The sequence below is a fragment of the Vanacampus margaritifer genome, chromosome 3 (genome assembly GCF_051991255.1).
Source record: "Vanacampus margaritifer isolate UIUO_Vmar chromosome 3, RoL_Vmar_1.0, whole genome shotgun sequence".
NCBI lineage: Eukaryota > Metazoa > Chordata > Actinopteri > Syngnathiformes > Syngnathidae > Vanacampus > Vanacampus margaritifer.
Window position 1 is genome coordinate 1589150 of NC_135434.1, and position 27957 is coordinate 1617106.

Genomic DNA, 27957 nt, shown 5'->3' on the forward strand with positions numbered 1-27957 from the left:
GCGTGCGGTGATAAAACAAAGAGGATTCCCAAGAATGCACTCCATATGTTGTCCACAGCGGCTCAGGTGGCAGATTGGATGTCAATGTTTTCACCCCAAATGGTTTCCTTCATAGGTTTCAACTTGCTCAGCCGCCATGACTCTGCGAAACTCAAGCACAGGCCATGCTAGAGTGACACCAGGCTCAAACACAGCTAATAGAAGCTAAGGTGAAAGATGCCAAATATGGGTTAAACATAGCGAAGAGAGGCTAACATAGGTAGGCTAAAACATAGCTAAGAGAAGCTGACCTGGGTTAACACAGCTAAGAGGCTAACTTGGGGCTAGAATGGTTTAAACACACCTAAGAGAGGCTAACGTGCTAAAGTCCAGCTGAGGCAGTCTAACATTGGCTAAAACCATAGCTCAAATAGGCTAATTTAGGTTAAAACATAGCAAAGAGCTGCTAACGTGGTTAAGCATAGTCAAAAGATTGAAACATAGATTGTAGTTAGGGTGACCAGATTTTGAAGATTAAAAACCCGGCATGTTTAAAAATAAATTTCACCTCATTTTAAGTCCATGCACTCACTATTATCCCAACTTTTTTGCTCTGTCCCGAAGGTAGCTGCGCCGTTGACCTTGCACTGGTCGCACATTGTAACACTGCTAAAAGAGGCTTACATGAGGCTAAAATGGGTGAAAACACGGTGAAGAGAATTAACCTTATGCTAGCCTTGCTTAGCTGCGTTTCAATCTGCCATGTGTTAGCCTCTCTTTGCTACGTTAGCCTCTGTCATTGTTTGCATTGTGTTTGAGAACAAAAGGACATTGGCTTTACAGGTTATGTTTGAAGTAGAGTTTTCAAAGTGATCTACTTCCAATGAGCTGTGATAAGGCTGGAATCGCGCACGCCTGTGTTTGCCACCGCAACAATGTGTCACCTATTTATCTAGTCCTTCAAAACCAAATCATGTGTGCACTCTGTATATCACACAAAAACTCTTTAGACCACAAAAACATATATTTAGGCTTACTGGATTTAAGAACAAAATGACTCGTTTGATATACATGGGCAATATTGCCATCGGGGATGGATTGGGAACAAAATTGCGCCCGGGAAAATATTTATCCCGACATCTGGGTGGTTGAGTGCGACCAGTCCAAAAATGGACCGGCCGTTTGGGGAAACGACATTTGGTCACAAGGCTATGGTCACAAAAGGCCATAATGGAAGACCAAAAAAAAAAACACTGGTCAACAAAGACTTTACTATATTGTGCATTAGAAATGATCAAATTCTGTTATAACAAAGTTTGATTTCTGCTCTATTAGTGTAGTTTCTGGACTAAAAACACACTTGACCACAAAAAAACACATTTAGTTTTACAAGATTATTGCCAATAATATGAAAAATAGCATGTGGTGGTATAGTGTTCTGTGAATTGATTTGTATATTTTGTCTTTCTTTCACAAAAGGCCATCGTTTGCCATTATAACACAATTTGCTCACAAAAAAATATTTATTTGACCACATAAAATGTCATAATGAGATTGAAAAGACTCATATTTTACCCCAAACAGGCTAGTTCCAGGAATACAGACCATATCTAGCCATTTACATCATGTTTGTTCACTAAAAGGCTATATAAGACCACACAAATCTATTTGTATTTTCTGTGTCAACAGCAGCTGTCCTGTCAATTAAAGACTAAAAAGCCAAAAATATACTTAAAAAAAAAGTGCATCTGTAGATGCTCTCATGTGGTGTTTACGCGTTGCTCCAAACACATCCTGTCAGGAATCCTCAAACAGGAAGTCCTGCACTTTGGTGCAATCTTGGACATTTGCGCGAATATTTGGACCGCAGCTCTGTCCTCGCCTTTGATATTTCCCCACTTCTGACACCGAAAAGCTGCCAATTTCCCTCCCACAAGCCACCTGCCGTTCCAGATAAAGCCCTGAGCGCTTCCCACCTCTCATCTGTCCTGCTTCCATCAAATTTATCAGCAGCGTTAGCTCCAGACGGCATCTGGGCTCGCTGATAGCAGAACGGCGGCAGCCCTTCGCGGCATGGAAATCCCGACCGACGTTTATCTCTGTGCGTTGCTCGCCCCATCCGAATGCTGATAGACCAGGAAGGACAAGATAAAAAGCTGTTTACGCTTTCAAAATCATGTATGCTTAAAGAAGCAGAATTGTGTTTGATAAGAAAAAAAAAGAGAGAGCGAGATAGAGAGATATGCTTTATGCTAGTCGTTACAAAAAGCTATATCAGGTTTTGTCGTTAGTTTAGCATCAGCGAGCGACTATGCTTGTCTTTTATTTTGCTAGACCACACAGGACAAAATTCATTCATTTAAATTGTGTTTATTTGTTTTGTCGAAGACCCAAAATAAACTTTGATGTTTACTTAAAAAACAAAAGGCCTTCAATTTTACATTTATCAAATTACGTTTACAAGAATGCTTGTTTCGTTCATCAATCATCAGTGGTTAAAAAAAGATAAATTTGAGTCATTCAAGAAGACCAAATAGTCTTTGATGTTTACAAAAAGTTTGACGTAAGATTGTTGAAGATTCTAACATTGATGTTTGAAAATATTTGCATGTTCATATATGATGTGGTTTGAATTAAATTGTATTTCGTGTTCGTAAAATGTTGGCGCTAATTGATTGGAACCCCCCAAAAATTACTTCCGGTCTTTGATGATTTTATATTTTTTTATTTTATTTTTACCAGAATTAAAGTGCTACTTGTCAGGCTAGTTCTTGCTAGCAGTTTATGAGTAATAGTTGCATAATGCTTTCTTCGCTTGGTGCTTGGCTGAGCTAATTGTGTTTGGACACCAGGCTTCACATAAAGACGCTATCCTCTTACTGGCTCACTCACATCTCCGTTTTTAATGCTACTTTTCCAATATAGAGGTATCAAGACAATGCCAATAAACAACCAGCAGAGTAGACGTCCTTGCCCGGCCGGCTGGGTCCCCCCCCCCCCCCCTTAGCCGTGTAAAGGCGACAATATTTGCCTTGGCGGCGTTCCGTGCGAGAGAGGCCCCCACTGCAGGCCTCCTGCCTGGCACGTCATGCCCGAGTGCTCCGCAATAGTGCAGAAAAGTGCTGCTTTTTACTGCACAGATGAAAATGTTCTTTTTCAAAGACGTGAGGGGTTTTAAATGAGCCGAACACCAGTGCGTTATGTAAACATCAATGACCATTTAGCCTTAAATCCTATTAGCCTTCAAACAATAGCGTGTTCAGTGAACCTAATACCTGTTTTCATAAACATCAAAGATGATAGTCGTCAGTCCGGACCGCGACCCGACCACTCATCTCGATGAACCTAATGCATGTTGTAAAAATCTGAGATAGTTTCCAATAAACCCAACATGCGTGTTTTTGTCGACATCAAAGACAATTTTGTCTTCAAGAATCACGACGTGTGTATTATGTAATCATCACAGACAACTGCTAATAATGATTAACGCTATGTTAATAATAATGTCTTCAAAGAACCTAACTTCAACCTTTTTTGTTCTTACAAATCAAAGCTCATGGAAGTGTATTTGTAAACATCAAAAACAAAAAATACAATGTGAATATTAAAAATTCCTGTGGATCATTATGGAGAATCAGGTTTAGCTGACACTTCCTGACGTAGATCATCAAAGAGCTAAGCTACATTAAGCAGGCCCACCGCAAAGGCCGTGTTTCCTTTCCCGACACACTCGTAGCTGACACTCATTAGCCGACTCGTAGCCGATCATAAAATGATGCCGGACGAGAGAATTTACGAGGGTGGCGGCGTCGAGTCGAGGCGCTCTGCTTTGTGTCACGCTGAGGGGCGGCCATCTTGTGTTTGCTCAAGAGGTGGGACCACTTGACACGGCACCGTCGGGTCAAATCCCCAAAGAATTTTAAGCCGCTCATTAATGGCCGCCACGCGTTTGTTTACACTCACTTTACGGCCGTCCATCAGTGGACGTCACTCAGGAGTTTCAGCAACAATTTGTTGCTTTGCTCGTTGCTCACAATGAAGACAGTTATTTTTGTAAACAAATACTTTTTTTTTTTTTTTAATCACCATCATAAAACAACATTTAGAGGCTTCACCAAAGCTAACTTATGTGTTTTTGTAAGATCCAGACAATCAATGAACCTCATCAAATGCAAATTCATTCGAGTCATGTCATAAAATTTGAGTCCCATCTTTTTGTCTACAATGAACAAGTAAAAAAATAAAAATAAAAACTAGACAAGATGATCGCCATAGCTCCCAAACTTAACTAGTGTTTTTGTAAACATCAAAGACAATCTAGTGTCTTCAGCACCCATGCGTGTTTGTCTATAAAGAACATTTAGAGATGACAAACCTATTGTTGTACGCATTTTCGCAAACTGACAGTTTTCAACAAAAATAACAAACATTTTGTAAACCTTAATGACAATTGACAGTCTTTAACATTCGACTAATTATAATCACAAAGTCTATTGCTATATATGAATTATAGTCTACAAGATGCTTAAAACCCATCCAACGAGTTTCATTTAATCGTATTATTTTTTAACTTTTGAGATCACCTTTTTTCCACCCTCTCCAGACTTCAGCTGCGAGCCGTCCGTTACTCAAATGTGCAAATGTTTGTCATTGACTGCTTTCACTTCCCTCTGCTAAGATAAACAACGGCGTCCAGAGAGCTCCAGTTGGTGTTCGCTCTCGTGGAGCTTGTTACGCAAATGTTTGTTACGCAAATGTTTCCGCTGCAACTTAAGCCCCATGTTAAGAGGGAGTTCAACCAGCCATGTAACGTTTTAACTCTGGGGAAGAGGAGAAGGGATGGGGGGGGGGCTCTCGGATAAACACCGCTAATAGCGGCTACTCCAAATAAACATTCCGCTGCTTTAAAACAAAATGGCGTCAGTCGTAGCTAAAAGGCTAGCTGAGCGGCGTGATCTTCCATGAGTCGTCGCATTACTCAAGTCGTGTTGTGTTTTAAGTGAAGCGTCACTCCTCCTACAATCTATTTGGTGAACATCAATGAATGTTTTTGTTCACACAAAAAAATCTAACCTAAATTAAAAAAATAATTGTTTTTTGTTGTTTTTATTTAACCAGTTACAATGTATGGGAGCTACTTCTCATTTACAAACATGACCTGGACAATTCGATGGTCTTAAATGAACCGGATCTACGTTTATGGTAACGTCAAGGAAGATTTAGAATCTTAAACTACTGTAAACATCAAAGACAAATACTAAATACAATTTACAGTCTATAGTCAGGTTTCCATCCAATTGTTTTGATTTTTTTAAGCAAATTCACTGAAAATTTTCAAAATGGGCATGTAACTTCTTTTGCGAATATTGAGAGGGGGACACCGCCGCTGTAGGTGGCGCTATACACCACAGAGATGTGATTCACCAGTAATTTAAAAGATAAAAAGAAGACCAGGAAGCGACTGCACCGTGTGATGACGTCGTATGAGTTTTCTTTTGTAATTCTTGATCGTTTCTTTGCTTTTTTGCATCTAAAATAGCATTAATATTCGCTTCTTTAATTAATTTCAAAAAGATTTCCGTTTCATCGTCCCTCAAACATAACTTACTTTATCGTCTGACATCCGGTCTTGTCAGCGGTTATTTGCAAAACCTGTTTCCATTACCAAAAATCGCATTTTCCTTTTTTCGATATGCTTCAAAATCCAATCTAAGCGTATAAACCTTTTGGGGGATTTTGAGCCCTTTTTCGAATTTTCAACGTTTCCATTCAGTTTTATTTTCGCGTTTCTTGAAAATTTGAATAAAAATGGGTGGATGGAAACCCAACCTATGATTCCACCTATTTCTGATGGAGGACGATGGCCTCAGATTTGGAGGTGCTGATTTTCATCTGGCAGCGAATTGCTCCAGTGAGTGTTGGAGATCACGGCCTGATGAAGCCGTCCGTGCCTCATCGTCTGCAAAAAGCAAACACTCGGGCATGGGAGGACTTTGGTGAGGCCATGGAAAACGAATTCCAGACAACTGTAAGGAAATTCTGGTCCACCGTCCGACGCTGAGTACAGTAGAGATGCTCTGCTGCTGACCTTGATTTGGGACGCTGTGAATCATTGGAAAGAATACTTCGACCCCCCCCCCCCCCCCCCCCCCGTTTTGTGGACTTGGAGAAGGCATTCGACCATGTCCGTTGGGGAGTTCTTTGGGGGTAACGAACCCTCATGATACAGTCTGCTTTTGTGTAAACATCAAAGACAATTTTGTCTCCAATGCCAAAGTGGGACCAAGCCTCCTTTTTTTTCCCTTAAGCATCAAAGCTGACGTTGTTATTCCAGTGATTCCCTATGTATAGAAAGGCCTTCCCGTCTGCAGTTGAGTAATATAAAGACGTCTTTTTCTCCACATCTTGGTGGTCCGAGCTTGGATTTTTGTCAATGTTGTGACTTGTTTGCTGCGTAACGCCTGCAATGCTAAGGCTAAAGCTAAAGCATCTGTCAACGCAGATGCGTGTGTCACCATAGCGACAGGTCAAAAGAATTAACCTGGAGCTCAGTGCCTTTGTTTTGAGGCGCCGCCCACACTTGACTTGATTTTGGGCAGCTCGCTTTGGTATGTTTGACATTTCCTTGTTTGTCCGCAAAAGGACACTTAGCATTCTTTCACGCTTTGTTTGTTTTTGCTTTCACCAGTGCCACCGCGCTGCAGGCTGTTTTACAGGGCGTACACTTTTATTTTGAAATTCACATTTTTTCAACAAGTGTGACCACAAGTTGGGTGGCAAAAAAGAGCGTACTTTTATTATGAATTATTTATGGGTTTTTTTTAATTTGTTTTTGTTTTTTGCATTTTTTGTTTTGTAAAAATGCAGATGCTTTTATTGTGCAGCTATAAATATTTTTTCACACATTTATTGTTTTTCTTTTTAAATGAGACTTTAGTTTGGAAATTCTTTTTTGTTTTTTAACAAGGGTGACCTTATTTTAGGTTGCAGTAATGATGAGAGTTTTATTCTGAAAATCTCATTCATTCAAGTTGGGTATTGTCTCTTCTTCCATATACGTTGAAAAAAGGAATAGCACTATTGTTATGAAATAATTTATTTATGTTTTAAAACTGTACAATAGTTTGGTTTGGAAAAAGAAGACCGATTTTGAGTTATCGTTAAGAAAAATAATTCTCTCTCTCTCTCTCCCTCTCATATCTCGTATTGTTTTTATTTTCACTTGTAGTCATTTATTTATTTTGAATTTTGGAATTTTAGTTTTGGTCCTCCATAGTGATGAAGTGGTAATCAATGAAGTATGTATGTATTTTTTGTGTGTGTCTGTGAGAGAGACACGTTATGTAGTGTGAAAAGTTAGCGCGTGCTAAGCTAGCCACTTTGATGTGTTAATGATGTTTCGGTCAATTTGAAATCATCTGGATAATCTCCAAAACATTCACTCTGCAATTTGACCAAGCCCACGTTCTTTGAAGTCGGATTTGTTTTGGGTCACGGCAGGATTTACAAACCCAATACTTGCTCTTTGAATCCAGGGGATCAGTATTCTGACCAGAGGATCGGTCTTTGGACAAAACTGGTCATTTTTCTTGGACTCCAGGATGTCTGTACAGGCCAAATGGAGAGTCTATGGAGCAAGCAGTTTATCACTCGACCTGGTGGTTGGTCCAATAGTCTTTGGATCACAAGCCTTTAGACCAAGTTTGCCTTTCTGCCTTTACATTGCATGGCCTAGTGAGCGACATCAGGAGCCCGGTTGGCCATTTCTCACCTCTGCTCCATTCTCCTTACGCGTGCTCTCATTTTGTATTTGTGTGTTTGCACTCATACAGATACGACTTTGTAATAAAAAATAATGAAAGGCCATGTTGAGCTTCTAAGTCATCTACAAAGTAAAAACAAAGTGAACTCAAGTCCTTAAATCCTGAAAGTCTTGACTGACGCACAACGCAGTCCAAGACAAAGAAGCGCACCTTGCGGAGCTTTGTAGTGCCCGTGTTTGAACAGAGGTCAGCCGCGGGTCAACCGCGGGTCAACTCCTTCCCATCACTGCTGCTGTTTTTTCCCCCTCTTTCTCTTTGCTTCTGTTTTCCACACCTGAGCTCCAGGGAAGATTTTTACACCTTGGCTGCCTTCCTCACGTTGTTGCACTGTTTGTCCTACATTTTCTCACATAAACTGTTGCGGTCCGCCTACGCTTGGCCAACGTTTGGAGGCTTTTGCACCTTCGCTACAAGATGGCAAATGCCAGAAAAGTTGCTGTCATCGTAATAACATCATGTCATCAGAACATCATCGTTGGAAAATGCCACAAATGTGCAAGGTCATCGTGTTTCAAAGATGAACGGTCACAGTGACTAGCAGTTACGGCTAATGCTAACAGTGGACAGGTGAAAATAGAGGTGCTTTGTGGTCATGTGGTTGGCTAAAGCTAATGCTAACATGTATGTAATGTAGAGGTGCACCATGGTTGCTACATGGCGAGTGCTAGCTTTGAATTCAAATTAGTTGCACTGTGGTCATGTTACCTCGCTAATGCTAACGTTTTCGCAAGTACGTAGCCGTTCCAATTACGAGACTAGCGTTCATAGGAAGCACGCTCTTTCAGACCGTTCTTGCCAATAATGTTCTCGCTAAGTTCACCAGACTGTACTTTGCGTTCTTGATATCGAGAAATGGATTATAGTTGGCTAAAGCTAATGCTAGTCTGTGTATAATAGAGGTGTGTCGTGGGTATATTAGCTGGCCAAAGCATACGGTATGCAAAATAGAGGTACACTGTGGTCATGTTAGCTAGCTAACGCTAACATGTACTGTTAAAATAGAGGAGCACTGTATCGGTGTTAGTTGGCTAAAGCTTCCTGGTTTTAATGGATGTCTTTGATGTGTCATAGCCGACTCAATTCAGTTATCCCGCAAGTGACAAACTTCCTGAGTTGCGGCGACTGCTCCCAGGTGACCTTCCCAATTGGAGTTCCTCACTTGATAGGTCACGCTTTTAAACAATTCTTGGTCGCCGATTGGAATGTGTTTACATTGAAGTTAGCGAGCGTTAGCGAGCTTTAGCGCCGCGGCTAACAATCTAGCGGCTATTTGTCTGCCTCAAAACATCTGCTGCTGCAACAACAGGAAGGGAGTGCACTGCTTGCGGTGTGTGTGCGTGAGTGCGTGTGTGTGTGTGTGTGTGTGTGTTGGTGCCACCTTGTAATTTGTGCCCTGCTGCATTGTGGGTAAGTGCAACTGATGGCTTTATGAGCGTGTTGTCCATGAGGTGACACTGACATGCGTAACAAACAAGTTATTTCAAGACAGTTCGTTCTGGAATGTCACCCCAAAAAAGACACAAGAAGCCCAAGTGGGACATCATCGTTCATGAGGTTTTGCGCAACTTTAGTTTGAATTCTGAAATGTACATCCAAAGTTTTTTTTTTTCCTTTTCTTTATTTTTTTGAGCGGTTACACTGTTTTAAAACCCAAAATAAGAGTAGTTAACTTGTGTTTTGTAGCGTAGTTGAGTTGACTTGCATGGGAAGGTCTTACTGATTTTATTTAGTCACTTATTTATAATTAAAAAGGAAAAGTTTTATCTCTACTTTTATTTTTATTTTATTTTTTTAGAGGTCAGTATTATTCATTCAGTATTTATGTCTACTTTAAAATAATGTTGTACAAATTAACAGGACCTGTGTTGAACTTCATTCTGTCAATAAGAGTAATCTTACCATTTCTAATGTCCTAAATGACCTCAAGAGGACCTATGACAAGGTGCATTGATTCAAGTAGGTAAAAGTTGCATCATGTGAAGGTTATTGATAGCAGAAAGTGTTGAAAGTAATGCCGCCATCTTCTCTTTTAATATCCTAAGCGACTTCTTTTGTGTGAGAATATTTGAGTTGCGTGGAAACCGACAGCACTGAAACTAATGCAGCTACACGTCAAGGAAAGAATGTGTAGGAAGAGACCACTTGAAACCCTCGCAGGGTCAATAAAGTTTGCGAGCCAGGAAAGACGACCGAGGTCCAGTCGTCCTCTCTTTCTCTCTCTCTCTGTCTCGGCGCGACCGCTCCTGTCGTCCACGTGTGCTGGGAAGTTCGGTCCGCGGGATGACGGACGCCGACGTCAAAAACCGCAGCGCGGCACCTGCCTGGCAACGCCCCCTTTTTCACATGCATGTACCAGGGTGGAAGGAGCCAGAAAACACATAAGTTGTGTGAGCACGCCAAAATCTCATGGGAAAAAAAGTTGAACCCTAGCACGAATTAGATAAAGCCTTGTGAGCATGAGTTGAGGGAACCAAACCTATTGAATTTCCATAATAAATGTTTGTGATCCTTGTTGCAAGTAACAATTGTACGTTTGTGATCCCGGGGCAGTTTCCATTTTTAGGCCTTTTTTCGACCCCCCAAAAAGTGACAAACTGCATGTCTTTCATTTGGCCTTGGCAGAGGTATTTGCGCTGCATGTTTGTGGCAGACACGCATGCGGGACAAAGGCGCGCTTCCCGCTCTTTTCCGCCAAGTTCAAAGGCAAAGGCGCGGCCCGGTCACACGTCGGGAAAATCCATTGAAAAAAAGTCCGCCATAATTCCCTTCCCTTTTCCGCGGAGCGGGTATTTTGGTCCCTGGACTCGTATTCGGCTTCCCACTGGTAATTTAAAAGCCAGCGGAATGTGGGAATGATTGTTGGAGGCGGGGGGGAAAAAAGATACGGCGGCGAATGGCGTAGGACGCATTTGCGCAGGGACCGCATGCGCCAGCGCCGCCTGCTATTCCCGACTCAGGCATGCCACACGTTTACTGCAGCGGGAACAGTTTTTTCACCCTCTTTTTTTATTTATTTTTATTTTTGTGAAGTGCTGGAATGGAAATGAGGCCACCTGTCAGCGTGACAGCTTATTCGGCAACTAAAAAACACTTAGCAGGTTTTCATATGTAGTCATGAGTGTTTTTTATAAGGTTGTCGTATGTAATATGTAGTTAGAAAGGGGTTTTATTATCATAACAATACGTTTTCATAAAAGTGGATTCATGAGATTATCATATGTGGTCCTGAAGTGGATTTACGAGGTTGGCATTTCGGTTAAGTTGCCATAATTCACGTGGTTATCATATCGATGTTTACAAAAGTGGAATTACGACATTGACATGTTCTTAACATTATAAAGTGGATTCGTGAGATTATAATATTTTGTCAATAGGTAGATTTATTGTGATAAAGCGGACTTACGTGGTTATCATTTTCATATGTTTGCACAAGGAGGTTTGACTTGGTTATCATATGAATATGTTTCCATAAATTCACGAGATCCTATTGCTGTTGTCATACAGTGAATTTATGAGATGATCCAAACGTGGACATATGTTGTCACAAAAGGGATTTACGTTATCATATCGACGCTTACATAAAGTGGACTTACAAGGTTATCGTATTGATATGATGTCATCAAATACTAAATCTATTAAGACATCAATTGCAAGAGTACTGTATTGATGTGTTGTAATAAAATGGATTTACGAAATTATCATAATTGTTCAAGTGGACCCATAAAACGTAAGACAGGTGGAGGAAGGATTTAAGGAAGTTTTATTGGAAATTGCAAAGCAAAAAAAAGAAAAAAAGGCAGTCTTGAAATTAGTGATTGCGAGTGGCCTGTAATTTCGAGTGCGTGGGTTCAAGCCTCTTATTTTCTGACCGCGACTTGATGGGTCGCTCAAAGGCAAGGACCGGGTCCTGATGCACCGAGCGGCTTTTTTTGGTATGCGCGGCGACGGCCCTGCAGGCAAAGCAACCTCATGAGGCGGACACCTGCCCGCCAGACGCAACACATGGACAACACAAGTGCGCTACCGGTTACCAAAACACGCTACCATAAAGTTAGCGGATCTATTATGTTGTCATTAAAAGGACGAGCGCAGTTTGTTGAATTTAGACAACAAAAACGTCAATTTAGATTAGATAGAATTTTGGTCAGAACTTGTAAGTGTCGGTTTGCCTAGCAAAGACTTGAGTGAGAGAATTTAGATAAGAAAACTCGAGATAAACACTAGCAAGCACAATTTTAGATAACAAAAACCGGAGTATGTATTTAGTAAAATAGAATTTAGTTAAAAGTCATGTGTACATTTAGATTTTTAAAAAAAATTCCGTGTGAATTTAGATAACAGATTTGTGAGTTAAGTAGACTTGTGGGCCTGGATTTTGACCAGAACTTGCAAGTTTGCAAAAAACAACCTGTAAATGACAATTTTGTTTATATTAAATCTAGTCTTAAATTTAGATAACAAAAACTTGAGCCTTTAGATAACAAAGACTTGGGATTGTGAATTTAGATATAAAAAAAACTTGAATTTAGGTCTTCAAGATTTGCCAGTGCAAATTTAGATAACAATTTTTAAACAATTTGCATCACCAAAACTTGAGAATTTAAATAAAAATGAGTGTGTGACCAATTTGGGAAATAAAATGTGTGTTTAGATAAATACAAAGATTTAAAAAGAAAAACTCCTGGCGTGAGCACTAATTTACATATTAAAGCATGTGAATTTAGCGAACAGAAAGTTGTCAATTTAAGTAACATATTTGTGGGAATGCTTTTTAATTAAAAACTTGTGAATTTTGCTAACCAAAATTTGTTAAATAAAATAGCAGATTTGTATTTTATTTTTTTGCATAATTTTCTATCCCCAAAACTTTTAAGGCCCCGCCACAAGTAGTGTTGCTTGTCTTGATGTAAACAAGAAAGGATCACATTTGAATATTTGTGTGCAAGTTTTTGTGTGTGCGTGCGTGCGTGCGTGCGTTTGCGCGCGCGCGGAAAGCAGATAAAACGTATGGCAACCGCATTGCAGCGAGCAACGAGGTCCTTTTGAAGTGTCCGTTTTTTTTTTTGTCCGCATTTTTTCTGCACGCTGCCAAGACATCTGTCTACTGACACACCCTGTAATTACCAATGCCCGGCTAAAAATGGCTTCCCATTATTTCCGCACTCCCGGCGAGCGCACACAAGCAGAATACATTCGATGGTCATTCAAATACTTGAATTCTTTTCTTTTAGAGTGACCAGATTTTTTTTTTTTTGCTGCGAGTAAAACAATGCAAGCCACATTCTTGTATTTGTTTGTATATGTAAAAAATAAACTTGCTTGTGTAGTCATGTGGAGGCTAACACAACATAGTGTTGACAAAAGACTCACTCTGAATTCTTTGACGCTTCTGTCAGCCCGAGAGAGCCATCCTCTTCTCCGGCAAGTTTAGATAACAAAAAGTTGTGAGTGTGACATTAGATAACCACCAATAGTGTGAGTTCAGATAACAAAACGTGTATAAGGATTTTTTTTTTTTATATATATAACACTCACGGGTCAGTTATCTAAATTGTTTTATATCTAAGACCTTTTGTTATCTACATTTGTGCTTACAAGTTTGTATCTGAAATGACACTTTTTGTTATCAAATTTTTTCTTATCTAAATTTGCTCTCTACAGGTCAATTTAGAAGGTTTCATGTCAAATTTAGTTCACAAGACTGTTATCAGAATGAATAACTTTTTGTTATCCATTATCCCCCCTCACAAATCAACAGTGTAGGATTTCTTTCTGTCTCTCGGGTTTACGTAACCTTCATCTTGAAGGTCACGGCCCCGTGGCGTGTAAGACGAGCGGCCATCTTGTATTGGGTATCACAAAGAGCAAGAAGTCCACACGCATCTGCCTTGGGAGGGGCGAGGGGGTGGGGGTGGGGGTTGTTCTCTGTGAGGTCACTGCACCTGTTTGGGTTAATTGCTGCCAGGTGACGTAAGGGTTGTTGCCGTGGTGATGGGCGGGGGTCCTCCTCAATGGCTGGGGGTGGAGGGGGGTGGGGGTGTACAATCCCAACCTGTTGTTTTGCTTTGCGGACCTCAGCCAAGGCCAACAAAAAAAAATCCTGATTGGGATCAGCACCCAATTGTACACTTTTGTAAGCTTGAGTGGGTAACAAAAACTTGTGAAGTGTGAATTTGGATGACAAATGTGAATTTGGTAAGACTTCTGAGCAAGAATTTAAAAAACAAAAACTTCTGATTGCGATTTTGATCAATTCAGATTAAAAACCTTAGTGAAATACACTGAAAACAAATCTATGATATGTGCAAAATAACCGTTATAACATCCCCCAAATCCTGGAAACATTCCGAAAACCCCCCCGAAAACATCATGGGAAGCAAAGCCACCCCCCCCCCCCAAAAAAAAAATCCCCAAAACACTGCCCCCCCACTAAAAACTCCCTTAAAATGTCCTCAAAACACCCACACAAAATCACCAAAATCCCCTTGAAAATGTCGGGTTATTTTACATCGGCAAATATAAAGGTGCATGACTTCCCAAGAAATCCCATAAAACATTCCCATAGCATCCCTAAATCTGCCCCACAACACACTTTAGACACCTTTAAACACCCCCACAATCCTCTTTTTTTTTTTTTTTTTTTTAAATGGCGGCGCTTCACGTGCGGAAGCCTGGCCGACACGAGCCGTCCGTCCTTTACAACAGATGCTATGAGCGTAGCTACGCAAGGACGCACGTGCGGACGGACGATTGAAGGACGGATACTCCCGTCTTGAAAAGTCATCATATGCGAGCCAGACTGGTCCCGACGAGCTCCAGAAAACAGGGAATGACTCCAAAATATTCTTAGTGAGGCCTTTAGCTGCATTTGTTCATAAAACGGTAATCCATTTTGTAAATGTTTTTCTATTTCAACCCTTGGGCCTAAACGAAGCTTAAATCCGTGACCCGAACTGTGGCTTGAACGCCGACTTTGGAACCTTAACCCAGGCTTGAAACACTAAATTGAAACTCAAACCTTCATTTGAAACACAAATTGAGCCGCTGACAAGTCAGTCGAGTGGGCTAACTCCACTTTTGTCGTTTTTGCAGAAGACTGCAAAACTGCAGGAAAAGTCTGGCTGGCATACATTAATGGACACCATAAATATAGTAAATCCATTTTAGTTCTTTTTGGCTCAGTTCAAAACCCTAACCCTTGTTTGAAACCCTAATTTGGCCACCAAGAGTGGGCCAACTTCAATTTCTACCATTTCTAATGGTCAGTAGTTAAATTAGAACCCCTAACCCTTGTGCGAACCCCTAACTTGAAATCGCATCCCTTGACTTTTGTGTGAGACTTTCGCCCTTGTTCGCAGTCCTGACAGTCTTGAAGCGGGTTCGGTGATGACGAGCAGGGCCTTTAATAAATGCCATGCCTGTTAGCAGGTGGGCGTATTGGAAGGAAGGGAAGGATCGTTTTTCCTTCACGTCCTTCGCGATGTTCCATCGTGGGCCTGCGGGTTCTTTCTCAGGTTTTCCTCAGACGTTCGGGAACAGACGCATTTCTGACGTTTTCTGTCTTCTTTTTTTGTCTTTTTCTTCTACAGCTTTTCATCTTTTCCACATCTATTCTTCTCTTTTGTTCTTTATTTTTTGTGTTTTCCTTCTTTTATCCTTTTTCTCCAGCTTTCTTTTTTACTCTAACTTTTCTTCTCCCGTATTTCTTTTTTGTTCTGTTCGTTTCCCATCTTTTTTCCTTTTCTTATTTGTCTTTTCCTTTTTCTGTCTTTCTTCTTCTATCCTATGATTTATTTTTTATTTTTCCCATTTCTTCTCCCGTATTTTGTTTCTTTTTTTCTCCTGTGATTCTTTTTTTACTTTTTCCATCCTCATTCTCCTTTAGATTTTTCTTCTTCCATCTTCTTTTTGCCCCCCCCCATACAGTATTTCTTTATTTCTGTTTTCATCTCCCGTCTTACGTTTTCCTTTCCTTTTTGCGTCTTTAATCATCCTTTTTCACTTTTCTTGTCCCGTGGTCGTCTTTTTGTCATTTTTCTTGTCCCATCTTGCCCCTCCTAACGTTCTGATTGTGCTGCGTGTCGTGTCGGCAGTCGCTGATCTTCATCCGGGACATGAACGCCGCGGGACAGGAAGTGTCTGGCTATATCGACTACGCCCACAGACTGCAGATGCAGGACTTTGCGCCATATTTCAGCGGGAGAAAGAAGCTGGTGCCAGGACCCCGGGATTTATGGTGAGTCCTGCTTGGACGAGGACGGGGGGGGTCCGCAGGGGCCGGTGGGTGGCGAGTGGACTTTGAAGGGAAGCAAGGAAATCTTATTAGTCAGGATTCAGTTTGAAGGAAGGATTGGACAGCGCTCGGCCTCGGCACTGAGAAAACACAAAGAGGAGTTCTTAAAAATGTGACCCTATCTCTGGTCATTATTGACACCCTACTTTGAAACCCTAACCTTAGCTGGAAAGCTTATATCTTGAAACTAATTTGAATCTCTGACCATGTCTCAACAGTAACTTCAAATGCTTAAACTGTTTTGAAAAGCTAACCCTGTCTTGGAACTCTAACTCTGCGTTGGAGCAACATTTGAAACCGTAACCATAGATTTGACATTTGAAACCTCCACGCTCTGTCTTTAAAACGCCAATTGGAAACTCAAAAACTGTCTTTGAAACCCCAATTTCAAACCCCAACACTGGCTAGAGACCCAACTTTGAAAGCCTGGTTTGAAACTTTAATGTGACCCCTAACCTTGGTTTCAAACCCTTTTCATGGCTTGAAACCCTACACTAAAAATAATCCTGACCCAGTCTTGGAACCACTGATTTGTCATCCTAATTTTAATCTCTCACCTTGTCTTGAAACCCTACTTTGAAACCATAAACCTGTCTTGCAACCCTCATTTGAAAACATAACACTGTCTTGAAACCTTATTTGGAAATTGGAACCTTAACACTAACTCTTACCCGTAATGTGGCTTGAAACCCTACTCCGAAACTCAAAACTTATGTGTGGATGTGTACACGTTCTTTTAATGGCGTCCCATGTGAGTTCATGTTGAGTTCACGCTTGTTTGAAGCAGTAAAAGCGAAGGAGCGCTCGTGTCTCAGCGTGACGCCGTTACCTCATCGCGCCGCTGGTTGCGCTTTTCATTCAAGGGGCCGGCGGCACGGCGGCGCGGTACGGCGCAGAGGTACGGCGCAGCGGCAGGTCGCTCGGTTGCACGGAGAGGTCACAACGTGGTCTGCTTCCAATTTGGTGCCGGAGCGCGGCGAGCATTAAAGCTAAGCTGCGGCTAATAAGCGCATGAAACCAAAGAAAGGCTCCCATTGCTCAATAAACTGGCCTGGAGTTTACGGCCCGCCGCTGGAAACCTGCTAGTAGGGCCCAACAATTCATCAACTTCAAATCGACAGTGTAATTAGTAGAATGTGATTTTCAAATTGCAAAGCGTGCAATTTTCACGGCTCACGGCTGTTTTACTGGATTTTGACTGATTTTGCAAGGCCCACAGAATATTGTGCTCTATTGCTATAGTCTCGTCTTTCATCAGGATTTTTTTTTTTATTTATATCTGTTTCCGTTTTGCAGCAATTAGCATTAGAATATAGCTAAGTTTAATCATTATTCACAAACCTGTTGAAAACACTTGTTGTAACATGGCCCTGGTTGATCTCTTATACTCTGCTGCCACCTGCTGACCGTTCTTTGTAATAACTACCATTGCTTTAAGCGACATCTTCAGGTCAGAGGCTGCATCAAAGCCTTCTGTATGCGCTAGCATAATTATTATTTTTTTTCACATTTAAAAAAACAACAACTTATAAATAATAGAACGTTTTTATACGTTTTGGGGAGCAAATGAGCTAATTATGGAGGTCCACTGTACATCCAGAAACAATATAAAAAATATCCTTGAAAACATTCCCAAAGCATCCAAAAACATCTGTGAAAACACAAACGCCCCCAAAAATCCTCAAAGCACCCTAAAAGCATTCCTAAAATATCCCAAACATCCTCACAACACCCAAAAAATACTCGCACACAGCCCCATTGGCGACAATGAGGTCCATGCAACAAATCAGACATGGTCATAAAAAGAAATAACCAGCTGCTCTCTGGACTGCCTCCATCTTGCTTCATCGTTTCATCATCTCTGTACGACCAAACTGGATCCATTTCAAGAAAACTGTATTAGTCTTGCGGGGACTATTGAAAGATGAAAGGCTTCTTCTCCCTCTCGTCCACTTTTGTTTCTGGAACCTTCTCATCATTTGGCGACACAGCAGAGGAAGACACATCATTGCTGGGTCCTACAGAGGTTCTGAAAATGCCACCCCAAAGATAAGATAAGACACACCTTTTTTTTATCCCACAGTGGAGAAATTCACAGCGTTACCAGCAGCAATACACGTCATCACACATCATATTTAAATAATATGTATCACAAAAAATACTTATGTAGCCTATAGTTAAATAAAAACAGAGAACATAGTAATGCAAATAGATGTTAGTTTGACTCCGAAACATGAAATTTGGCAGGCATTTCTATACCAGAGAGACCCACAAAAAAAGTCTCTGGAAGCCATGCCTGTAAAGACAAAGGACGTCAGCCATTTTAGTTTGAAGCCGCCGTATGACGGTCATGGTGGTCATTTCCAGTGGTCCTATGAAGACCTTTGTCCAATTGCTAGCACATTTAAAGTATGAAAAATCGTTGAGTTTTTGTCATTGTTTGTGGTCGCAGCGCATGGCGGCAAAGCTTGATGACTCGGCATAAAACAGCAAAGCCCGAACAAGTCCACTCCACACGGCCAGATTCCTCCAGCCAGTGGAACTCCAAGAAAGCTGAAACAGAATGTTAAAACATGGCAAGGACGCAGAATGCTGACACAGCACACTGATGCGTTAAATTATAAGCTAGCAGAAGTTGGCTCGGCCGGTGCACTCGCTCGGGTGGCTTGGGAATAGAACGCTTGCACTGCACCGGCCCAATTGCGGAACACTAATTAAGGTTTTCCCCTTTTAAAGGAAAATTATATTGTCTGTGACTAATCCACGGATGCACGCATACTTCTACATTCAATCTACCAAAATGTCACATTTTTTCTGGCCGACTACTTTTGTTCTACGGTCAACCGCTTTGGCGACGCAAGGCATTTGGACGGACGGTGTGTTGCCCTGGCAACCACCGGAACGCTTCGGCGGCTGAGCGGTGACACACCCGGTACACATGCGGCAGTCAAAAAAAGTGAGGCGAACGTTTCGGCGGAAACATTGACGCAAAGGATTCCTAAGCGTTATCGTTTCAAATGCCAGGACAAATTTATTTCACTGCTTTTTTTTAGCAGCCAATGTCAACTATTGGATGGTGTCAAACAAATGAATCATAAATGGTATAAAAAATGTATCGGGTTATGTTCATGTAGTTTTTGACCAGAGCTTCTAAGGCTATTATTAGTGCCTGGAAATAATTGGGTCAATAGCGTCGGCCGCATTTATTATTATTTTTTTTCAGTTTCATTTACCACCATGACATTTGGTAGAAATGTCTATCACAAAGCGATACAAATAAAAGTCTCAGGAAGCCATGCTTGGAAAGACACAGGAAGTCCCCAATTTGTGTTTGAAGTGTCCATTTTACGATATCTCAGTCATCCCCTTTAGTCCCACAAAACCAAGCTATGAAGATTTTGAAAATGCCAAAACTGAAATTTGATTCATGCAGCATAAGTCGGGCCACAATAAAGTCTCGTGCTCAAAAAGACACTGGACATCTGTCGTTTTGGTTTGAAGCCATCATTTCCAAGTATCCTTCAAAGGCTGCTACCAAATGTAAACCGCGCATACTAGACGGATGGACAATAGTAAATGACAAACACTGTTGACTTTTCATCGTGTCGTGTGAACGGAGCATGGCACGAAGTTTGATGACTCGCCTTCAAAGGCAAAACTCGTAGGCTCCTCCGCATGTGGAATATTTACACCTCCCCGGCAAATATTTATCAGTCCGGGGGCCACAAAGTGGGCCGCAAGTTCCCATTAATGCCGTGGCACAACGCCGGGGTCCCACGGGATCCGGGATGGCTTGCGACGTTAATGCGAGAGGACAGCGCTGCAAATGTTTTCACAGCGCGCAACGAAGCCAGGCACGCACGCACGCACGCACGCACGCAGGTGCACTGCGGCCGTGTGCTCTTTGGCAGCGGCCAACTTTCACGCCGAGCAAGTGAGCTGCCTTCCTTCCTTTTTTCCACCCCCACACCCCCGACCGATCCTAACAACCACAAGTGGCGAAAGTACTCACACGCTAAAGCAGAACAGTTTGATACAAAAAGTAGAAATATCGATTCAACCCGTTTGCAGGTAGTCAAGTCCCGTTTATTCAAGCAGGCCAACATCCAATTTTCACTGTCATAGAGTAGCAAAAGTTTTTCCCGGCTCGAATTGAGGCAGAGGTGGGCCCAAACTGATCAGTGGCACGGGTATGTACCCCCCACTGGCTCAAGCTTCTTTTTTTTAAAAACATCTCTAAAAACCACCTCAAGTACTTTCCCCCCCAAAATCAGACGAGTTTGGATCCAAGAGAATTTCAAAACAATGTTCATGAAATTGTCCAACAGATTTGCAATAGGAAATAAAATCCATTGCCAGTTTTAGAAATGATTTCCAACTATTTCTGATTCAGAATACTGAACTCGCTGTTAAAAATAACCCATCTACCAGGGGTCCTCGAAGGCCGGCGTCCTGCAGGTTTTGGAGGTTTCTCTCTTCCAACACAAGCTGATTCCGGCTTATGCAGAGCTTGCTGGTGAGCTGATCATATACCATCCAAAACCTGCAGGACTCCGGCCCTCGAGGACCGTGTTTGCTCACCACCGCACTGTACAGATGATAACGATGGACTTTATTTGAGTTGAGTTTTGATGATGTCAAAGCTTTTAGAGCTGTAAGTGGCCCAAAGTTAGCCAGAGGTGGCGTCTGGTGGTACTCAAGTTTCCTGTGTCTATCTGGCATGGATTTTAAAAACTATTTTGTGGTTCCACTCATGGTAGACAATTGACAATTGACCTACTGAGTTTCATGTTTCTTTATAAAACTGGCGCTAAATTTGACAAAGAAATGCCCAGAAATCGCCACTTTAAACAAAATGGCTGCCTCCCTGTATCTTTTCAATGATGGTTTCTATACACTTTTTTTGTGGGTCTTCTCATGATCAATATGTCCGCCAAATGTCATGCTCCTAAGTGAAAGACTATCAAAACAGGAAAATGCTTTTTGAAGGCCTGGAACAGATTCGTAGCATTTCAATTCATTTCAATGGGAATTGATTTGGGATATATGAAAACTGTTATGAGCTTGGTCGTAAGTCAAGGTACCATTTGATAGTAATAAAGTATGTGTACTCAGTTACTTCCCACCACTCCCGACAACCCAGAGATATGAGAAATCTCATAGAGATCGCTTTACTTTGCTTTGTTTTTCTTTGCTTGCTTGGCAGAATTTTCAAAGCGAGACCAAAATACTCGGCGGTGCGATTGTTTGCTCAGAAAGAAACGGTTTTAAGCGCAGCACAACCACGTGGGTGTGACCCGCCGCTTGCCCACTGGCTGGCTAGAGGGTCAGAAAACACCGACGACACAACACTGATGATAGACACATACTAAGTCATGAGAGGAGCACTTGCGTTCGGCAGGCTGGAGACAAAATGGCTTACGGTTACATATGCAAAAAAGATTCACAATTGGGGAAGAAAAAAATGACACCACGTGACTGGTTTGGATCTTGTGTGAGCGGTTTGATGCATTTGAGTTCATCTTGATCTTGAAGGAAGAGCGAATGAAGTCGTAAAGTGCTACGTTATCTTCTCACGCTAGCCACTTAAAATAGAATTCTGAGCCGATAAGCGCAGCAGCTTTTTGTGAACAAAGGCCTCGGATTGTGGGTTCTTTTCGACTGATTTTGTGCATTTTGAGTCATTCTTTGAACTGTGACCTTTCTTATTTTCGTACCTGTTAGCTTGAAAAAACTCTGACTTTTTGCTATCTTGATGCACTAGCCGCTTACAATGTATGTGGAATCCACTTTTTGTGAACTTAAGAACATCAATTTCGATGTTGGTGGTGATTTGGAGTCCATCTTGTCAGTGATGTTCATCAAAGAAGGAGCAGCAAGTCAAGTTGTACAGTGCTACTGTATGTTAGCGTTTCAGGCTAGCCACATACTGTACAATAGAATTCTCAGCTGGTATGTGGAGCAGCTTTTTAGACTTAGATTGTGGGTTCTTTTTCGACTGATTTTGTGCATTCAAGCTCCGTAGTCATACCTTGAGCTGCGACCGCTTACTTTCGTACCTGTTGTCTTGGAAAAACTGTTGCTATGGAGTTAGCTTGATCCACTAGCCGCTTACGAGCCGAGTTGAACACTGCTACGTTAGCTTCTCAGGCTAACGAGCTGGCAATGCGCTTGTCGGTGGTGAAGCGATCCAGCCTTCCACCGCGCCGGTGTGGCTACCGCTCTGTGTTCTTAGTGGCAGCGGGAGGAGGAGGAGGAGGAGGAGGAGGAGGAGGAGGACAGGATTGCGAGTGTGTGTGGTTTGGTGGAGTTTAGTGCAGCGAGTGGGCAGCAGCTCCAGCATATCCAGCAGCATCTGCTCCCTCTTAGCGCCAACCACACTGCCTGTTATTGTTCCCCACAGAGGGGGGTTGTCGTAGAGGGGGGGCAACATGGGAGTGATGGAAAGAGGACAGAACATAAGGTGGAGAAGAAAGAATGATGACTAAACATTTCCCACAATTCATCGACTTCACGATCAATAATGTTGATTAACTCAATTTCAAAACATTTGAGAGATGTCCTCATTTTCTCCACAATTAATTTGTTGTTTGACACCAGCTTGTTACACACCTTATTTCAAGGTATCGGGTACTCGTGAAGGCTGCTTGATACCACTCACGATACTTAAAAAAAAAAAAAAAATCTGATGTCAAGGAAGTCCTCCTCAGCAGTAGTTGGGGCGACACTGCAGCGGTTTGACTCGTTGGTGAATCGTCATGTGCGTCACAAAGGACGAGGAGACGTTGTTTACAAGTACCTGTCATTGTGTTGATTTCAATTTTGTGCATCAAGTACTTGTGGTATCGGTACACTGTATCTATAGATATAAAATTGAGTACTGGTATCGTTTGCAGGGGGGTTAATAAGATTTTAAACTGGGTATGAAAAAGAGGTAGGGTTTAAATTAGGATTTTATGTCTGGGTTTCAAGCCAAGGATGAGGTTTTAAAGTTGGGTTCAAACAAATGGGAACATTAGGGTTCAAGACTGGATTCAATTTTGGGAGTCAAGCTAGATTTAGGGATTTAAACCACACTTTCAAATGAGGGTTTCAAACTAGGGTTAAGGTTTAAGTTCCAAAGTAGGGTTTTAAGTTTTGGGGTTTAAGATAAGGTTTTAAATTAGGGTATCGTCCCTGGGTTCCAAGCCCTGGACAAGGTTTAACGTAGGGTTTTAAAGAAGGGTGAACTTGGCTTATGGTTTGAAAATAGGGTTTCAAGCCTGGGTTGGGTTTTCAATGTTAGGTTTTAAACAAGGGTGAGGATTTCAACCACGGTAAGGATTTTAAGACATGGTTAGGGTTTGGAATTAGGATTTCAAGTGAGTCAACAGTTTCAAACCGGGTTAGAACTTTGAGACAGGTTTTGGGTTTGAAATTAAGGTTACAAACAAAGGTTAGGGTATCAAGGGATACTTGCGAAACAGTGAGAACCATGTAACTCTTCTAGTGGACAAAAAGCAGCAGCAGCGACCTCATCCAAAATCAACAGCGGTCTGGCTAGCGGCTAACTGCTAAATGTGTGTGTGTGTGCGTGCCTGTCGTCTGGCTGAACTCTGAGCCGTCAACTGGCACTCGACCTCGGTGGGATTTTTAGCAGGTTAGCGAGATGTTGGCGTCGGGCCGCTCTGCGTTCCCGTGCGGAATGTGTCGGACGCTTTTTGGCTCGTCCTCGCAACAAAAAAAAAAGATGTTTCGAAGTTTCGAGCATTTCCACCTGACGGGATTTTTTAGCTGACACGTGCGAGGTCGGCAGTTCACGCGGCTCGCCATCGGCCGACTGACACGGGCATGAACTTGAGACGCACGCAGGCAAAAACCATGTTAACTAGGTTTCCAATGAGGGGTAGGGTCTTCAAACTAGAGTTTGGGTTTTGGGGTCAGATTTCAGTAAAAGATCAAGGTTAAAAAAAAAAAAAAAACGTTTTCAGATTTAAAATTAAAGTTTCAAATAAAGATTAAGAAGTATTGCAGTGTTGGGTTTCAAAGATGAGTTTAAGTTTTCAAATTTGGGTTTCAAGACAGGGTTTAGGGTGTCAAAGTTGAGTTCCCAAAATAAATGGTTCAAACCTGTGTTCTAAGTTACCTGTGTTCGGGTTTTAAAGCCCAGCTGGTTAAGGGTTTCAAATGAGGGTCCCGAGCCTGGAGTAGGGTTTCAGTTTGCAATCTGAAGAGACTAGGTTGAGGTTTCAAAATGGTTTCAACTCGAGCAAGGGATGATCAGAACGCGTCTGTTGAATGACGCGAGCACGGCGTGGGGGAGGGTGACTCTCCCCATCGCATGTTGTTTCTTTAGGAACGCTACGAGGCTTACTTTAATTTCTTTATAGCCATTTCGCATTGCGAGCCGCCGCCATTCGACGTCACGACGCACTAAATGCGTTGCGACGTAAATAACAATGGCAGCGTACGTCCAAAGAAAGTTTCTACAAAATGTATTCAACTGGAAATAATTGTTGAAAAAAGAATCTCATAGTTATGTTAGTAACAACCAATTAAATAATATTGATTAACTTGTCATGACAGTCGGGGTTCCTTTTAAGGTTTCAAGCCAAAGTTAGGGTTTACATTCGGATTTCAAACTAGATTCGTTTTTCGAGTGAGTGTTTGTTTTGTTACTTGCTTGTAGTTACTACAATTGGACCAATCAGATGTCAGCTTCCACTTGCAGCTTCAACTACGACGTCGTTTACGAGCAGCCAGACGCTCTTCTCTTCAAGAGGAAGACGGACGGCAACGTCCTCAATGTGGACCCGCAGGTGGCTGTCATGCCACACACACACACACACACACACACTAATGCTAACTTCCTTAGCATCAGCTGGTGGCCCGCATGCTTCTTTAAAAAGTGATTCACTGCCAGTTCAGTCCAAACGGATCTTTGACGTCGTCAATGGCAGTGAATGAGACGCAACTCGTGCCACCTTTCAAACTAGCATTCGGGTTTCAAATTAGGGTTTCAAATCAACAAACAGTTGGTCAGAAATAACCCAAATTAGATGAAAAAGTGACCAATCCACAACTTGGGTCGTACATAACGACCCATAAAGTTGGCTCAAATTGACCCAAGTAGCGGGTTGGTCCCAGGTTGGGTTATTTTGGACCCAACCTGTTTTTAGAGTGTTAAAAGTTAGCGTTTCATTTTAGGAATGTATTTGTTTATTTATTTATTCATTCATAGCACGGTTTGAGTTTCAAAGTAGGGTTTAAAGCCAATTTTATTGTTTCAAGCCTAGTTTGGGTTCCAAACTAGGGTTAGGGTTTAAAATGTGGTTTTGAGTTTAAAATTAACTCTTTGACTGCCAAAAACGTTAAATAACGTTTAGTAAAATCCTAGGGAGGAGTGCCAAAGACGTTAAAAGACGTTTGTTTCAAAACAGAGGTGAAATTAAAAACGGAATAAGGTAGAAACAAACTTTTTTTTTCTGATGAAAGATGAGAGTCCAATCTTTCATTTGGTAGTATGTGTGTTTCCATAGTCCAAACACATAATTTTCTGTGGACCTTGAAAGATCAGTCAAAATGCTTAAATCGGCTGGCACCCACGGCATCCCTTTTCTGAAAACGTCTGGCAGTCAAAGAGCTAAGATTTCAAATCAGGGATAGGGTTAAGGCCTAAGCAAGGGCTTCGAATTAGGGCTTTAGACCAGGGTGACGGTTTTAAAGTGTGGTTTCAAAATAGGGTTAGAGTTTCAAGTTATGGTTCCAAGCCTGTATTAGGGCTTCAGCCTAAAGATAGGGTTTCAAACTAAACCCTCACAAATACATTTATTCATCCATGCATTATTTTAATGACTATAAATATAGTGGCAGTGATAAGAAATAAAATGTTATCATTTTAATAGCACATAATTATTTAAATCAAGTTTAGGGTTTTAAAATATGTATTTATTAATTTGTGTGGGGTGGGGGGGGGGGGTGTTCTGGAGCCAAAAACTTGATTAGGTACACGTTTGATCAAGAAGCTGTTTCCGCACAACAATTGTATGTTTGTCATCTGCAGGCGTTTTTTAGTACAGCAATCGTGCGACTGCAAACCGTTTACGCTTGGTTTGAATTCATTTCCATTCGTCGTTCCTGTTTACGTTTCAGGTCGATCACGGCCAGGACGCGCGCAGGACCGCGGTGCAGTCCAGCCTTTACAGGCACGCTGTCATCCTGGACCACTACATGGCAAATGTCTGACACACACACACACACACACACACACACACACACACACTCTCTCGCTGTAATTTGATGGGGGCAACAAAGTGCAGCGGGGAAGCCAACGTATCACGTCTGCCATCTGGGCGGAGGCGCATCAACATTCCCTTTTTAACTTGCTTATCAACGTAATCATCAACAGTGTTGCTTCCACAATGTCAGAAGTTATAATCGGCCTTGCTTGCCTTTCATCTTTTCACCCTTTTTAGCTCAATTTATCTATTTTAGTCACAATCTGACCCTGTGGAGTTAGCTTGTGTGTTTTATAGAAAGTCATCAAAGCTCCCCCGCGACACTCCAATTTAGTAGCAATCTTTATAGGACATTTGTCCTTGCAGGACCCCTGGAATGGCTACTTCAAACAAAAAAAGACAGACTTTGTGTGTCTTTTCAGGTATGTTAAATCAATGTCGTCAAGTTGACCACAAAATGGCCCCATCAAAGCAAAATGGCGGACTTCTTCTGTCTTTTCAGGCAAGGCTTTTGGAGACTTTTTTTTTTTGGTGCATCTGCTCATGATAAACATGTCAATCCAAAATTCATGTTACTATGATCAAATGGCTTTGGGGCTGAATTTTCCCCCCAAAATTTTGAAGGACCACTGAAAATGCTCAAAGTGACCCCAAAATGGCTGCCTTCCTATTCCTTTTTCAGGCTTGGCTTCTTGAGACTTTTTTTTTGAGGTACTACTCATGATAGACTTGCCTACCAAATGTCATGTTCCGATGGAAAACAGGTTTACGGGTCTGAATTTCGTTACAAAAAAAGATTGTGGTTGACTTATTAGTGTTTCAAGTTGATCGACTTCACCACCACGCTCCGAGCTTATGAAATGACAAAAATGAGCAACCTTGGCAATTTTGCTTTGTAAATCTGTCTAGCGTATATGCAGTTCCAATTTGGTAGCAAAGTATCAAAGAGTCGGCCATCTTTGAAGGACCACTAGAAAAGACATCATTACCACTCTGAAATTGTTATTAGTAATGCCTTCAATTTGCATTTTTATTTCTATTTCTTTTTTATTATACAACTCCATTCAACCTTTTCATTCATTATAATGTCATTGTTTAATATGACTCTATGCAATGCAATTAAAATGAGTGTCATTCAATTTTGAGTAGATTTCTTAATGCCAATAATTAAAATCGATAACGTGCGTGCGTGCCTGCGTGTGTGTTTGTGTGTGTGTGTGTGTGTGACTTGCAAGCGCAATGATCCGTCTCCTCCGTCCCGTCTGTCTTGTTCTTCCGTCCTGCCGTGTTCCGCTAAATTGTCTAAACAAATTAAAGACGTTTGTGAGATTGGCTAAATGGGCAAGGTGGGGGTCTGTCTACTTTTCACTCCTATCCCCCCAGGCTGCCTCTGGCCTGATATAAGAAGAATGTTGAAGCATTCCGCATGTTATTAGCATGCACTGCGGAGCACATCTACACTTCCACAGCATTCACGTGCTTTCAATTTCAAATGAAAGCTTTTATATACATACATATTTATATATTTATATATTTATATATATATATTTATATATTTATATATATATATATATATATATTTATATATATATATATATATATATATATATATATATATATATATATTTATATATATATATATATA

The 27957-nt window shown here is 41.5% G+C and overlaps 1 protein-coding gene across 3 annotated transcripts in view; it reads left to right on the forward strand.

The window, feature by feature from the left end:
• Positions 1-27498, forward strand: part of cfap299 (cilia and flagella associated protein 299) — a 44003-nt gene extending 16505 nt beyond the window's left edge. For 2 of the 3 annotated variants that reach the window (XM_077560413.1, XM_077560412.1), the window contains exons 4-6: positions 15896-16038; positions 24764-24893; positions 26227-27498. In XM_077560413.1, the coding sequence (XP_077416539.1) occupies positions 15896-16038; positions 24764-24893; positions 26227-26319 (366 nt within the window). In that variant the 3' untranslated portion in view covers positions 26320-27498. The remainder of the gene's footprint in view (positions 1-15895; positions 16039-24763; positions 24894-26226) is intronic. The other variant, XM_077560414.1, reaches the window with a different exon arrangement.
• Positions 27499-27957: the final 459 nt, after the last annotated feature.